Source organism: Pyrus communis, chromosome 7 (genome assembly GCF_041283825.1).
Source record: "Pyrus communis isolate YQ-2024b chromosome 7, ASM4128382v1, whole genome shotgun sequence".
NCBI lineage: Eukaryota > Viridiplantae > Streptophyta > Magnoliopsida > Rosales > Rosaceae > Pyrus > Pyrus communis.
In genome coordinates this window covers 11368270-11383917 of record NC_142571.1, presented here as the reverse complement: position 1 = coordinate 11383917, position 15648 = coordinate 11368270, and the positions used below count along the sequence as shown (strand labels likewise).

The following is a 15648-nucleotide window of genomic DNA, read 5'->3' as shown; positions in this document are numbered from 1 at the left end:
TGACGTTTTAAAACAAACATTGTCTTCACAAATGTGTGCTTTTCGTATTTAATAATTTAATTGCATTGGGGAATGATTGGCTGCGCTAAGGATTTCAGTTGATTTGTGACAGTATTTGATTGGAATTACTCCTTCCTGAATACAATTCAAATAAGCTCCTAAATCGATTAAAGCAATTGTTTCTAATTGGAAATTTTCAATTATTATTTTTACTTTTGAATATGATTTTTTTTTTTTTTGAGTAAACTCAAAATTGGACTTTTGGTTGAACCTTTATCATTTTCTTCATGATTGTTTTCTCTTGGTTCTTCATCGGAAGAAGAAGAAGTTGATTCATTGTTTTGTTTAAATTCTTGTTCAATTAATCTTTGTGTTTGAATGAAACTGAGATGTGACTTAATTTCTTGATTGTCTGTTTTAAGGATTTTTATTTTTTTCCTTAGTTTTGTTTTCTTCATATTGTAAATCTTTAACTATAATTTCCTTCTTTGGCTTATTAAGCCTTTCTAAAGTTGCACTGAGACATATTTTACTTTGAGGAGTTGGTTGCTGACTAGTGCTGGCTTCTTCTTGGCTTTCTTTAATTTTTTTTAAGTAGTACGATTTTAATTATGGATCATCGATTTTACTATTTAACTCAATTAACAAACCTTCTTGTTCTTCTTATTTGTTTAAGACTAAAATTGTTTTGCAATAGCTATCTCTACATCTAATACTTATGTCTAGTGAGTCAGAGCTATTTGTGTGGTTGGAATTGAACTCTTGTTCATTTTCACTCTGGTCTGTGTCTTTTAAATCTAACGCTTGGATTTTCATTTTTCTCTTCTTCAGATATTTTTAATTGATTAATTGTCTTCTTGACTCTACACTTACTTGCATAGGGACCAAATTTACCACATTTGTAACAATTACCTTTGTTTTGGTCTTTGGAATAATTTTTGCTTCCAATTTTTGTTAGATTTGCATTTTTTCATAAAATTTATTGTTGTTAAAAATTTTTCTTTCATTGTATTTGTCATTGTGATACCTTTTATTTGGGTATTTATTAGGGTATCTTTCTATTCTTTTCTTTTTACTAGAAGGGTCAATAAGGGGTAAACTGTATTGTTCACCAAACATTCTTAATTCATATTTGGCTATTGATTTATCTTTGTTGACTTGTTTTGTTATTTTCATATCAATACACATTTTTAATCCTTCCTTCTGGATAATATTAATAATATTTCCATAAGTAAGGGTATTATATGGTATGGTACCTTCTTCGTTGACTAAAACTTGTCTGATTTTGTGTGCAAATAAGTTTGGTAACCCATTTACAAATTTTTCCCTTCCAAAATGACTCTTTATTGTCTTCTCTAAGCATTACTTTAGACATGAAAACATCTTTGTTACCACCTAAAATTGCTTAAGGTGGGGCATCTTAGATTACTTAGTTGATCATGTATTCTTAAGGTTACGTTACTTGGCGTTCCTATGAAGTGTTCAATTATTATGAAGAGTAATGTGTTGGCTGCGTCTGGGACTCCCATATCGATTCTTTCATCAAATATAGGGGTTCCATCTTCATCTATTTTTACTGCATGTTTTATTGCATTTCTGGATTGTTTAGTGGGATGTTTTTCCCACCAGAAATATAACATTCCTGTAAATTTAGTGACTAATAATCAACAACTTCTGGTTGACTGAGATTATGATTGGTAACATAACTGTTAGCAACCATAATTATATGTTGTAATTTGTTTAGAATTTCTTGCTCGGATAAACCATCTATACTCCATTCATAACCTTTATCTACCAACACTGAGAATTGACTTTGGAAATTTCTTTCCTCAAATTGAATATCCAAAGGTGTTGGCCTTGGATACGAATTCTTGGTAAAACTAGTTAGATTTATTTTGCCTTTGTTTGTTATTCTTTTTAATTTGAAATTTTGAAAAGCTGCTTCCAATTTTTTAACCGCATTACTGTCCTCTAATTCTGAGTTTTAAAGAGTTGTCTTTGATTGTGATTCTTGGTGTCTTACTACACTAATGGTGTTCTGTTCCCTTTTTAATTCTTTCAACATTTGGTCGATTTTTTCACTAGTAGAGTTTGTTTTTAGAGCTGTTTTATTGGTTAAGGCATTTGGGAAGTTTACTAAAGGTTTTTCTTTGAGTATGATTTTTTGTTGTCGTAGCATATCTATCACATCCCGATCCGAGCACCCACCACATCCCGGGCTCGACTCCACCGTAACACAATGAGGACGTCGGGCCCCTAAGGGGGGGTGGATTGTAACATCCCTACATCGACCAGGGGAGTGGATCCTATAAGCCTTATATGTATATTCCCATCTCTACCTAGCACGAGGCCTTTTGGGAGCTCACTGGCTTCGGGTTCCATCGGAACTCCGAAGTTAAGCGAATTCGCGCAAGAGAAATCCCAGGATGGGTGATCCACTGGGAAGTTCTCGTGTGAGTTCCCAGAAACAAAACCGTGAGGATGTGGTCGGGGCCCAAAGCGGACAATATCGTGCTACGGTGGAGTCGAGCCCGAGTTGTGGTAGGGGCCCGGGTTGGGATGTGACACTTTCTATTTTACTTTCAATTTTATCTTATTGTTTTCCTATAACATATAGGCTTTGGTTCATGAAATTATTTTGTTCAATGACTGGTTTAATCCCTGCATCTTCTTTAGGGATCTTATAGGGTGTAGCTGCTACCTATTTATTTGAGGTGGAGATTAGTATTGTTTCTTGTGGACGGTGACTCACAAGAAATTACTGTTTTGTGTTGTTTGTCCCAATTTTCTTTTGTGATTACTTTTATTTTCTTTTCTAACTCATAATATTCTTCAACAAAATCGAAGAAGTATATATCAATCTTGTGATTATTCATAAAGTTTTCCCATCTTTCATAAATATCTAATTTTTGATCTTGGGTGTAAATTTGTCTGAATCTTTCTCTCCTTGGTATATTTTCTTCTGCTTTGATGTTAGCTTTTAATGATTTCCAATGTATTTTAAATGGCTTGCTTAAAACTAATAATTGTTGGTTTACTTCAAAATCAGTTGTTGTTGGTGAAGTTGGTTCTTGAGTTTGGGTAGCTTTGGTTTGGGCTTGGTTTTCGTAACAAGTGTGAGCAACTTGGGAGTTTGTTTTAACTGGTTTGAGTCTCATATTTATTAAATCATTAATTAATTCTCGGTCACGATCTAATATGTCTGTTGAAGTTGATCCTGAAAATGAATTTCTAACTGGTTCTTTGGACCTAGTTGATTGACTTAATTCATGAAGTTGGACTCTTGACTTTCTAGCTAGAGTGTTGAAATTGATTTTAACTGCACCGTCAAAGTATTGTTCTATGTTACCTAGATTGACTAAGTTGTTTTGAATATCAACTGGTTTGCTCTCATTAATTAAGAACCAATCTGATGTTAAACTGACGTCTGACCATTTGATGGTCCTAAGTATTTTGATATTGGCATTTTCTTGATTACTTTAAAGTGTGTTCTCTAGGACTCTTGGCTATGGCTTGAAAGTGCATATTGGTACCCGTACACTTGTAATAGACTCTGAAAATTAGAGCTAATGGTTGGACACCTTCCAGGATTTACTGGGTTTTTGCTCTCTCTCCACTCCTCCTAGTCCACTCACGCCACATCCCCGAGACTTCTTGTTTGGATACAAGCTCTTTTGGTTTGGTTCAAGATTGGAAACTCAGACATTTAAGAAACCAATGAACAGATAAAATATTGAATTACTGCAAAGACCAAAGAACTGGGTAGAATGAATTAACTATAAATGACTTACTCAATTACCAATCTTCATTATGAATATTTTCATAACCACTGATTTCGATTGGCATAGAATCCTCACTCTCAATCAATTCATAGAATATCTTAAATTCAAAGTAAATACAAATGAAGACTTCCAGTCTTTCTTTTTATTCATTTATCACAATTGGTTCCATGGTTTGTTCAACCCCAATTATCCGTGTTATTTGGTATCAAAGCCTATACATACATACATACATACATATATATATATATACACATATACATACATACATACATATATATATATACACATATACATACATACATATATATATATATATACACATATATACATACATACATATATATATATATACATATATATATATATTTCTCACCAACGGATTGTTTTAGGTAGTTGCTAGGGTTGTGTTACATGGAAGGAATTATGTCGCTTGTTGATGTACAACCGCCATGACTCGTAATGGTAAATTGCTTACAATCGATATTTATGTTGGTGCTTAACGTTTATTTGTTAAACCGATAAAAGCATGTGTTCCAGGTCAGGCCGGGCTCAAATTTGGAGGAATCGAACCCTACCCCTTTTAAACTATAACGGGTGAGCTGGGCCAGGTACAGAGATTTTGAGTTTTGGATCCAGACCTTTAAAATGGGTGGGTTCGGGACGGGTCGACGGTTCCTATTACATTTTTTTCCGTTAGCACCGAGGAGACAACGTCGTTCAAGTCGACTTCTCAGTTGTTGAGCAACCGTTTTCTCCGCGACAATTCAAATGCTCAAACCGAAAATCCAAATGCAGCAATGGCCAGATGGCGCCAGAAAACCCAGATGTGGCTCGGACCGAGCAAGTTGTCTTCCTTAGTCATCATCTTTATCGATCTAGAACCATAAGACCCACCCAACCAACACAAAATCAGAACCATAAAACCCAACCAACACACACAAAATGATAAAACCCAAAAAAATGACCAGATCAAATCAGGTCCCGTTGTCGTCAAACGCCTAGTACCACTACATCATATTCTCCGTTGCCGTTTGTAATGCTCATGCATCTCTGACTCTCTGCAATCGACGGAGACGGGAGGGGCCTCGATCGACAGAGACGGGATGAACTCGATCGACGAAGAATAGATAAAGACGGGGATGGAGCAATGACGAACCGACCGACGACAAATGGACGAAGTCGTGAGGTCTGACCGTCTAGAGGTGTGAGAGTTAGATTGGGAGAGAGAGATCGAGAAACTCTCAGTTTGAATAAAGTTGTGAGGTATGTGTGTTGTGTTGTGTGTGTGTGGGAATGAAGGGTGCACGGTTGTGATTAAGTTTGATGGTGGATACGATTCGGGCTGCAGGCCTTGTCCTCAAATATTTGGACCCATCCTGCCCTGCAATTTACAAGGACCCGCCCCGTCCTGTTTCTGTATAAACTATATTGGACCCATCCCGAAACCGCTCCGAATTGCTTGTGCCCACTAACCCGTGAGTCTATGACCCATTTGTCCACCTCTAGTTATTATGGACCAAGTGGGAGAAGGTAATAATATTTTAATATTCTAAGGTGGTCCATATGATACAGTCCTTGTGATAAGTAGAGTTTAACGAATATTATTATTTGTAAACAATCGTATTGGTGAAATTAAAAGATTCAGTTTCCTATCTTATTACAGTGATGGATGGTAATTGATTATGGACTTGGAAAGGAAATAGTTCCTCTCTCTGCTTAATAAAGTGCACATACTCATCTAATTTGTACATCGACAGAAAATGCGATTATGGCATTTACTAGCAAACCAAGGCAAAAGAGAGAACACCAATTTCCTCATCGTTTACACAGAAAAGGCTTGTGAGGTTTGTGGGTATTGTATTCTTTCGAATATTTGGGGGATGTCCAGAGATTGAACAGAAACTCTTAAACAAAAATTCACCTCTACAAAAACCCAGGACAACGGGGAATGGGATAGGATGGAAAAAGATAGTAATTAATATCAGAATTCTGAAACACACCCATGTTTCGATCAGGTGTAGACACGAACAATATGAAATCCTTCAACATCTTATATATATATATATATATGTATATATATGACAAACATACTGATTCGTTCTGAATGCAGCATTCTATATAATGCCCCCTTAATATTTGGAAACCCCCATGCTTTCTTCGCATATGAACAATGATTACCCGTTGATAGATAGCACGAAACTGATCCGTCGATGTAACAGGCACGCAAACCATCCATCAACAGGTAATGATCATAAGTCTGCAGAAAACAAATTAAAGCAGCATTGTCATTGTTTCCTTCAATCATAATTTTATGTTCAAGAGAGAATATTGCAGTAGCAAGTTATAAAACAAAATACGCATGCCTAGCAAAATGGCCAACCTGCTTTCGAGCAAAGGTACGTTTTGAGTATTCATTGCGATTGTAGTTTAGATTCCAAGGCCATCCATTGCTAGCTCTTTTTCTGATAGCAGCTTCAGTTTCTGGAACATACACAATAATCATGATCGTAAATTGATACTTGAACAACAGTTTAGATAGGACTTCTTTTCGTACGATCCCACATAAGACATGATGATAGTAAAGGTATACATACCGTAATATACTGTGGGGGTTCAATGAGACCAGTAGTACCCAGGATTACTTCCCTTCTCAATTTCGTCGTCAGCTTGTGACAAACTCGTAACTGAGGACAGCATCAAGATAAAACCGTGAGAGAATATCTAAAAGCACTACACTGCAGATCTAGAAACTAAGCAGAAAAGTTCCTCGCAAATTCTACCTCAGATCGAGTTGCCCCACCAATCATAAATACAAAGATACGTTGCCCCATCTTCTTGAAATCAGTAGATGAACCTCTCAAAACTGAGTCACTACAAAAGGTAGTGGCAGAGCAATGGTTAGTTACTATCCGAGTTATGCTGTTCTAAGTTGCCATATGAACTAGCATAAAATCGGATGAGTAAATTCAACCGCTGCCCTTGCATGGACATTCAATTGGGGAATGAGCAAATTAACTCTGACTAGAGATTGGGCACCATGACGCTACCTTGAATATCCATCATCAGAATGCCGAGCCCGTCCCCAGTTAGCAGTCCGCCTTGATCTCATTGAATGAGGAGCACTGGTAGATTGGCTTGTCTGCGCCGATGAACTGTGGCCTCTCACACTGCCCCCTTGGGGAGCCGGAGTAGGTTCATTCAAGCATGAATACTCGTTGTTTGGTAATTCACCTTTACTAAGATTTTCAATGATCTCCTGAAAAAAAGAAAAAAAAAAAATCTTAATAAGCTTTCTAAACTAGTTTAGATTCAAATTTTCCCTTTCGGATGTAAAAAATTTCCATCTCCTTAAAAGAATTACGTCTCTATGTTGGATTTAGTGGCCAAATAATGTGCAATTTGCCAAAGCTTTTCGGTGCATAAAATAAACAAAGAAAAGTTTGGTGGACATCATTATGAGTAGAGACAAAATGATGATGGTTGTAAGAAAAAAGTAAAGGTGGTTGTTTTTTTTATTCGGCTCCGTTGAATGTGGCTTTTATGATTATGGCAGCAATTATGATGTTGGGGAAGAAAAGGTGAGTGGCCTTGTGTTGATGTGTGCGGCCGAAAGAAAGGAGAGTTGAGAGAGCAGAATAAAGAGAGCTCATTTTCCGTGTGAAGAAGAGAGAGAAGTGAGAGCTCTTTGTGGCAGAGAGGAAGAGAGAGTTGCAGTGAAAGAGAGTATCCAAGGGGGAGAGCATTCGGCTCTCCCATGGAAAAGGTTGAACATGGGTTGAGAGAAAATCAAGAGAGCTAGAGTGAAAAGTATTCTAGTGAAAGAACTCTTTGGGTAGAGTGAGGCTCTTGGGAAAATTCTGTGAGTGGGTGTACAAGGGATATGGGATTGGGTTATGTCGATTTAACTCATGTATACTTGTACTGTTATTCTCATAGTGAAGAGCAATATCTCTCCGGGGACGTAGGCAGTTTTTTGCCGAACCTCGTAAATTTCTCTGTGTCTTTATTTCTTGTATTTTATTTTGTTCAACTGTGTGTGATTTTGATGAGGTTGTAATCTGAATCTCGGTTCCGCACTAACGAACGGGCCAAGGCACAACACTCTACACTACACACACAATCACCAAGAATAATCTCTCCTTTTTTTCTCCTCTGTCAGGAAACGGAAAGAGAGTGCAGTATGGGGTTGCTAATTCTAATCAAATGATCAAATGGAAAGTAATGTGGAGAGACCTTCATGATGTTCAAGCTTACGTACCTCTATCATGGGATAGAATCGAAATAGTTGCCATGTTTCCACCTCACCAGTACGATCCTTCCTCGCTGCTCCCTTCGTCTGATTGTAAAACATGAACATTTATATACAGGCCTTACTCTTTCAGCTGCTTGTTTTCTGAAACAGGACCCTACACTAATATTCAGGAACCATCTCCACAAGTAGATATCCATACCTTCGCAGCATTGAACTTCAGCGAGAAACTACTAGATGTCTTCTTGGACTCTGATGAACCCCCAAGCAACCGCATATTATTCACAACCTTCATGTCCTCCCGTGATAATTTTGCCAACTAAGTTACAGACAGAAAGAAATTAACGTAACTATTTTGTTTTTTCAGCTATAAATTAACTTAACTAACCATATACACATAATATAGTAGACATAGATGCCATAGCTACCTGCATTAGTTTAGTAGCTTTGTCTCCCTCGAACTTCTCAGGATATACAGATGCATAAATCATTAAAAGACGCAACTTATTTTCAGGCGTTGTATCCTGCATAAATTGAATAATCTTCCGTTAAAAAATAGTGGGTATCAAATATCAAAAACTACTTAGTGGGAGAACTGCATGTCCTTTGTACATCACCTGATTTGTCCTCAGATAATTGATGACATCCTTGGCTCCTGCATCTCCAAAAACAAGATCCTGCTCCAGTTGCCCGAGGTCTCGAAGTCCTGTTTCCCTGATAATTTTGTTAATTTTCCCTGCAATCTGAGTTGAAACAATGAAGCAAAAGAAATCAGCATGAACGGCTTTGTTACAAGTGAAAGTACATATATTTCATCTAAAGACACACAATGCCTGAAAGTGTTCAAACCTAACCTCGACGTGGAGAGAAATCTTTTCAACTTGTTCAGTGTATTGTGGCAAAGCTTGAACCATCTTCTGCAAGTCCCGCGTAGATAACTCATTGCCCTCTCTGCATAAATTAATCTTCTACATTAGAAGTGTATGACAACGATAGTTCAAGATCCAAAAACACTTACATTCGATATCAATTAAAATCTATTATTGATTCTCCTATACTATAGTACTTACAAGCATACTGCTTTACAAATTCTAGGAATAAGCTTCAGTACCAGGGATGCTGCTAAGCTTGAGATTTTTGTACCTCGTATTCATGCAAAAAATGGGACGTTTTTCGAGACTATAATTCAACACTCCTAAGGTGGAACTGTCTATAAGTTCATGTAGTTCTAGAAAATCTTTTTAATCTGAAACAGCACCAATAAGATAAAACCTCTCTACATCAAATGGTAAACAATTTTTAAGAGTCCCTATTAGATAGTAAGACCAACCTTGCACTCTGTTGGAGCTGTGCAGCTTTATTCTTTGATTGAAAGGTGGTAAACTTGTCGCTCAACCGTTCACTAGCCTGATATTTCAGTTAATCGATTATAGTATTCACATTTATAATATATTCATGTAAACTAAAATGTCTGAAATCACGAAATATACATCTGCTATGTGTGTATGACGAAGCTCAAGCCAGACTGGATCGTTGTCTTCCAAAAGCACCTCCTTTCTCTCAGGATCGCCGCCAGTTTTGCTAGGAACCTAATATACAATATATGTTATCTCTATGTATCTAGGGGGGAGAAAAAAAAAAACTCCAACTAGAATTAAATACATGAACATAAATAAAATTAAGGGTCATAAAAGGCAACATGAAGGCATACCTCATGCATATATTTGTTCCCGTCCATATCCAATAAATCGTGACACATAGCGTCGTATGTCCATTCATGTATGACCGGAGCAATCTATTACCACATTCGACAGGTCAAAATATAACAGCATACAGAACATAGAAGAAAAAACAGACGGCACAGGACAAGGAATAATAACCTGATCAACAGATCTATCCAAGATGAGCAGTTCGCATGTCTCTTTCTGCGGAAAGTTGGGAATAGAAGATTTATAATTTGAAATTATGTCCCAGACAGCAGCAGCAAGCTTTGTAGGAATTAAGTCACGAGGTGATGCTTCTGTTGAGTCATCTGACTGGGCAGCATGATAACGCACATATGGGAGCTCCTGAGGTAGTGCAAGCTTGTTTAGACATTTCCACAAGGAAAAAGGCAGAAAAAACCATTTTATTGACAGAAAAATTACTGTTTCCAAAAAGAAAACCAAGCAAGTTATAAACCTTCAAGGAAGCAAAAACCGTAGCAATTCGAGTTGCCATTATGTTTATGGAAGCATTGAATTTGCGAGCATTCTCAGTATTACCAAAGAGCTCCTCCAACGCCCTTTGTTGATCAGTGACAAAAGCCTACAATAAAGTGAATCTCAGTGAAAAATCATCCTCATTTTTCCGAAAATAGCTCCAATATCAGTATGTTCAAAGTTTGATCGAAAGCAAAGATAGCCAATTACTCATATTTTTGTGTTAAGTAGTACCTACAGGATGGAAACCGAAACTAAAGAAAATAGTGAGTTACTTCTAAAAAATGAGATATGATGCCACAAAACAAACAAGTATAAAAAAAACTATACCAAATATTATAACAGTACCTGACTATCTATAGGAAAGTACTCAAAATTCATCTGCATGGTAACAATGAAACATAAGACCAGACGAGAATTTGAATATAAAAAGTACAAACAACAGTCAGAAATACGGAGCAATCACATAAGAAAAGACCGACCTCTCTCAGTGCACCTATGCGGGGTAAAACACTTGTATCACTCTTTATGTGATTTACAAGTTCCTTTGGGATAGGTGAACTGAAAAATACGAATGCTCTACAACCAGGAAATTGAAACAGGCAAGAAAACAAAAGAAAACGATCAGCACATTGCGCTGTTTTGAAATCGCTAGTGATAAAAGCTCAAATTTTTGTAACACTGGGTACAATATATAAAATCTCAAATTATAACAAATTGTTATCATACTTCCTGTATAACGGCTCCCTTCCAGACATGTCAGACAGGAACATGACTATACTGCATGCTAGCAAAAGATACGGTTAAAATAGACCATACAAAAATGAAATTGTAAATTTTCGTTACTTCTCAATAAGCAGTGCTAAACAGACGAAAAAAGGATCAAGGATTGTATGTTCTGAATAAAACTGTACTTCTCTTTTGTTGGCTGGATGAAATAAACAACATCCATGGACGGCAATGGTTCTCTCCTCCGAAAAAGGTCTTCCACCACTGCAATAAACGAGAATCGGTTTCTAGCAAGTCCCAAGGAACAATAAAAAGCATAGGGAAGCACAGCATGAAAGTCTGTGGCTAAAGATGTCTTAGCTGATATTGTAACCAATGACATGTACCAAAATACTATTTGGTTCATTGGAATTAACATCAAAATAGAGTGTACATTCTCCACAATTTTCATCCCGTCGAATTCTATCACCTAACTCACTCTGTAGTCCGTACTATTTGATTCAATTTCCTCCCAATCTCAACTCTTATTTAATATCGGAAAATTCAGAGTGACTCGGACCAAAAACTTAGAAGAAGATGGAAAAACAAATGCAACATTCTAAGCATTGCGGTGGTGCATATGAACGAAAAATTGATAGTAGTGCTCACGCGAAATTTCTTGGTCTGTGATATCTGCCATTTTACATGAATGGGACATGACTTTCACTGTCACTTTATCCATGATAAGCACCTGGGAAGGAAATTAATTGAACTCAGTACGCCGCAAGTAATTCAAGTTTCAAATGACCAAATGAAAAATCTAAATAACAAATGCCTTGAAAGGGTCCTAGTTTAGCTTCTTAAGTTGGAAACAAAAATTAAACACAGAATTTAACATACCTTCCAAGACTTGGAATTCTCTGTTCTGGTAGATCCAAGCATTTCGTGCAATAACCCTAAAATCCAAAATCCAAATATAAATATATGTCACTCACATTACGACGATGTGTTGTGTTGTGTTGTGTTGTCTTGCATCAGAAATTTAGCGAACTTTGCAAGGTTTTATTTTATAAGGAGTTCAGCAACTCAGCGATGGTGGAACCTCAACTTCCTTCTATTACAATTCCGCCTTGCAATTGCGTTGCATGCCTCAAATTATCAAAATTTCAATGATCTCGCGCATTTTCTCGGAAAAGAAGTGTATAATAACATGGAGACCATAATTTGGAGCCTTATTAATGCGGAGGTTTTTGAGACCAAAATCCAAATATAAATATATGTCACTCACATTACGACGATGTGTTGTGTTGTGTTGTGTTGTGTTGTCTTGCATCAGAAATTTAGCGAACTTTGCAAGGTTTTATTTTATAAGGAGTTCAGCAACTCAGCGATGGTGGAACCTCAACTTCCTTCTATTACAATTCCGCCTTGCAATTGCGTTGCATGCCTCAAATTATCAAAATTTCAATGATCTCGCGCATTTTCTCGGAAAAGAAGTGTATAATAACATGGAGACCATAATTTGGAGCCTTATTAATGCGGAGGTTTTTGAGATTCAAAACTTCCAGCTCATGCATTTTCTCGAGAAACAAACAGAAAATAAGAACAAATAAAATACAAAAAGAATGTGAGAAAGAAAATTGTTGGTTCGAGCGAGAGCTTACGGTCACGGCTGACTTGTCGGAAAATTTTGTACTCTGTAGCTCCGCCATGAGAAGACGAATCAGAATCAGAAAACGACATCGTCGTAGCAGCAGATCAGATTATTGGATTCAAATTCAATAAAAAAAATAAATTAGATTAATGAATTAATGATCCAGAGAGATAGAGAGAGGGAGAGAGGTTCAGCTGGAGTTTGGGAGGCGAGAAAGGAGCGGGAAGGAAGCGAATGTCGTTATACTGGTACTTTGACGTGTCAAACGAAACGTTTTTTTTTTTTTTTTTTTTTTTTGGGAAAATGACGTGTCAAACGAAGCGTTAACTTCGCTTAAGTTTTCACTTTTACGGACGAGCAAACGCTCTCAATGCGGCGTCGTTTCCTTTGTGTTGTTCTTGTCGGGGCGAAAAAAGGCAGAAGCATTCATGTCTAAAATTAATCTAGTCGTAAAAATTAAGAAGATCAAGAGTTAATATTTAGTTTCGATTATGTCGTGACTCACAATAATTTTTAAATGACGTGATTCTTCCTCCGTTCCTAAGAAATAAGCATGTCATAAATATTCTCAAGTTTTCAATTATTCCTCCATTCTTAGAAAATATGTTACATATTTTCTTAAGGTTCTAAAAGACATTAGGCGTTAATCAGGCAATGAGCTAGGATCTAGCGCCTAGACTGACTACACGGATTTAATTAAATTTATTATGAAGAAATTGAGTTTTCATCCCTTTTTTTTACTTCATTGATTAAAACTATATTCATTTTCAATTTTTAATCAAGGTCCTTAGGTTTTAATCAATTAGTTCAATAATAAAATATTTACATATCAAGATAATTTAATATAATTTCTTTTCATTTCAATTGTATTTCTAAATATATTCATTTAGTGTTACAAATGTTACATTTTGACACACCCCGACCGAGATCAGGGCATGCTGGCCGTCACGTGGAAGTGACGTAACCATGTGCACAGTGCGGAAGCTAAGAAATAATAATAAAAGTATGAATAAATAAAAACCAAGCTATACACTAAGTAGAACATACACGTGCAAGCGTAAATGTGAAAAAACAATATTCAAAGTACGGAAGACCTAGTGCAGTCCGGGAGAACAAATACTAAATGAACACACCCAAAGGTGGTCCTACACTAGTGATAATCTGTCAGATATGCCGTGAATCCCTCGAGAGCCACCAACAGAGCTATCCAAACTAGAACCTGGAGAGGCGTAAAATAGAAAGTGTGAGTGGGCAAACACAAATCTTTTCAAAATCATTTCAATAACAAAGTTCTAACCCCTCGCCGTAAAACCTGTATAGTTTCCCAGAAAATAGAATATGCACATATATAAATCATGCTCAGAAATATGCCATGTCAAATTCCTCTACATAGAAATGCAAGTACCCGGGTAATGTCAAATCAATGCCATAAAATCTGTCAGCCGGAGTAACCTAACGTGATCTGTACGGCCGTCAGGAATATTCTGTTAACTTTGACAAATTCCGTTAAATTTAACCTAACGCCGTTAGGAATATACCGTCGTCTTCTCCGGCCAACCTCTGGGGCAGTCGCCGTCGCCGAAAAATCGAGCAAATTTCTAAACTTAAGAACTCACTCATTTTTCACCCAAATTTCACGAAATTGGTACCAAAATGAAGCTTACAACTAGAGGAACAAATCCTTACCACTTTCAAGCACTAAAACCAACTGAATATCGCCAGAAAAACTCCACCAACTCCGGCCAAACCTGCAACTCACGATGCCGCCGTCGAAAACCTTCAAACGAACCACCCTGAGCTTCCTAAGGACCTCACCAAGCTTCCTACAAGCCTGAAATTCCCAAAATCAAAAGATTTTACGTGTGCATGAACAGTGACCAAATCGGGGATCTCGAGTTCGACGTGAAAACGAAGGTTCCCTTACCTGAAATGGGTATGGTTGAACTCCTAAGAACCTCACGAGCACAAATGTAAAGTTTGCTTCCTCGATCTACCAAGTTTTCAAACACTTTGGTTCTTGTATGTATAAGGAAGAAAGGAAAGGGAGAGAGAGAGAGAGAGAAAGAGAGAGATACAGGATAGAGAGGGTCAATAGGAGAGGGTGGTGAGAATAATGATGGATGTGTGGCTGAGATGCAGCCAACCAAGTACTCAAAGCAACCACACAAACAACAATTATCCATTAGGGGCAAAACCGTCATTTCACCCCTACGGTATGAAAAATCCTGGACGGGCTGTCACAACCTACCCACCTTAAAAAAAATTTCGTCCCGAAATTCATAACAACCACTCACAACAACCACTAGCGATCAAAGAACAATCGAAGATACAAATCTCTCTTCCGATCTTCAGTTTGCCAAGTAGCTTCCTCCACTGTATAATTCCTCCACAAAACTTTCACCAAATTCACTGTCTTGTTCCTCAAAACCTTTTCCTTCCAATCCAGAATTGTCACTGGTTCCTTATTATAAGTCAAATCCGGATTAATTTTCAAAGGTTGAGGAGGTATCACATGAGACGGATCCGCAACATAATGTCGAAGCATAGACACGTGGAAAACGTTATGCACCTTTGCCAGCTCAGAAGGCAACTCAAGTCTGTAAGCCACTTCACCAACTCGCTTAGAGATCATGTACGGTCCGATATACCTGGGACTCAGCTTACGCTTCTTTCCAAACCGTACAACGCTTCTGCACGGTGAAAGCTTCAGAAATACCCAATCGCCAACCTCATACACTCTATCAATAGCATGCCGATCCGCTAAGCTCTTTTGTTGATCCTGGGCCGCCTTCAGGTTAGACTTGATTACCTCAACAATCTCCAGGCCCACCAAAACTCTTTCTCCGACCTCTGACCAACACAAGGGTGTGCGACAAGATCTACCATACAACGCCTCAAATGGTGCCATACCGATACTCGAATGAAAACTATTGTTGTAGGTGAATTCCATTAAATCCAACCGCTTGTGCCAAGCATCGCCAAACTGTAACACCGAAGATCTCAACATATCCTCCAACGTCATAATGGTTCTCTCTGACTGTCCGTCTGTCTGAG

At 37.5% G+C, this 15648-nt stretch overlaps 1 protein-coding gene across 1 annotated transcript; it reads right to left on the bottom strand.

The window, feature by feature from the left end:
* Nucleotides 1-5363: 5363 nt before the first annotated feature.
* Nucleotides 5364-12740, bottom strand: LOC137735521 (protein transport Sec1a). The gene is made up of 22 exons (XM_068474948.2): nucleotides 12605-12740; nucleotides 11841-11896; nucleotides 11610-11691; nucleotides 11147-11225; nucleotides 10962-11012; nucleotides 10715-10811; nucleotides 10581-10613; nucleotides 10213-10338; nucleotides 9912-10100; nucleotides 9743-9826; nucleotides 9522-9620; nucleotides 9362-9438; nucleotides 8886-8982; nucleotides 8649-8774; nucleotides 8460-8555; nucleotides 8234-8350; nucleotides 8041-8118; nucleotides 6830-7038; nucleotides 6563-6653; nucleotides 6377-6466; nucleotides 6163-6263; nucleotides 5364-6039 (listed from the first exon to the last, which is right to left on the bottom strand). The coding sequence occupies exons 1-21, from the start codon at nucleotides 12681-12683 to the stop codon at nucleotides 6210-6212; spliced, it is 2010 nt and encodes a 669-aa protein (XP_068331049.1). The 5' UTR covers nucleotides 12684-12740; the 3' UTR covers nucleotides 5364-6039; nucleotides 6163-6209.
* Between the last annotated feature and the right edge of the window lie 2908 nt (nucleotides 12741-15648).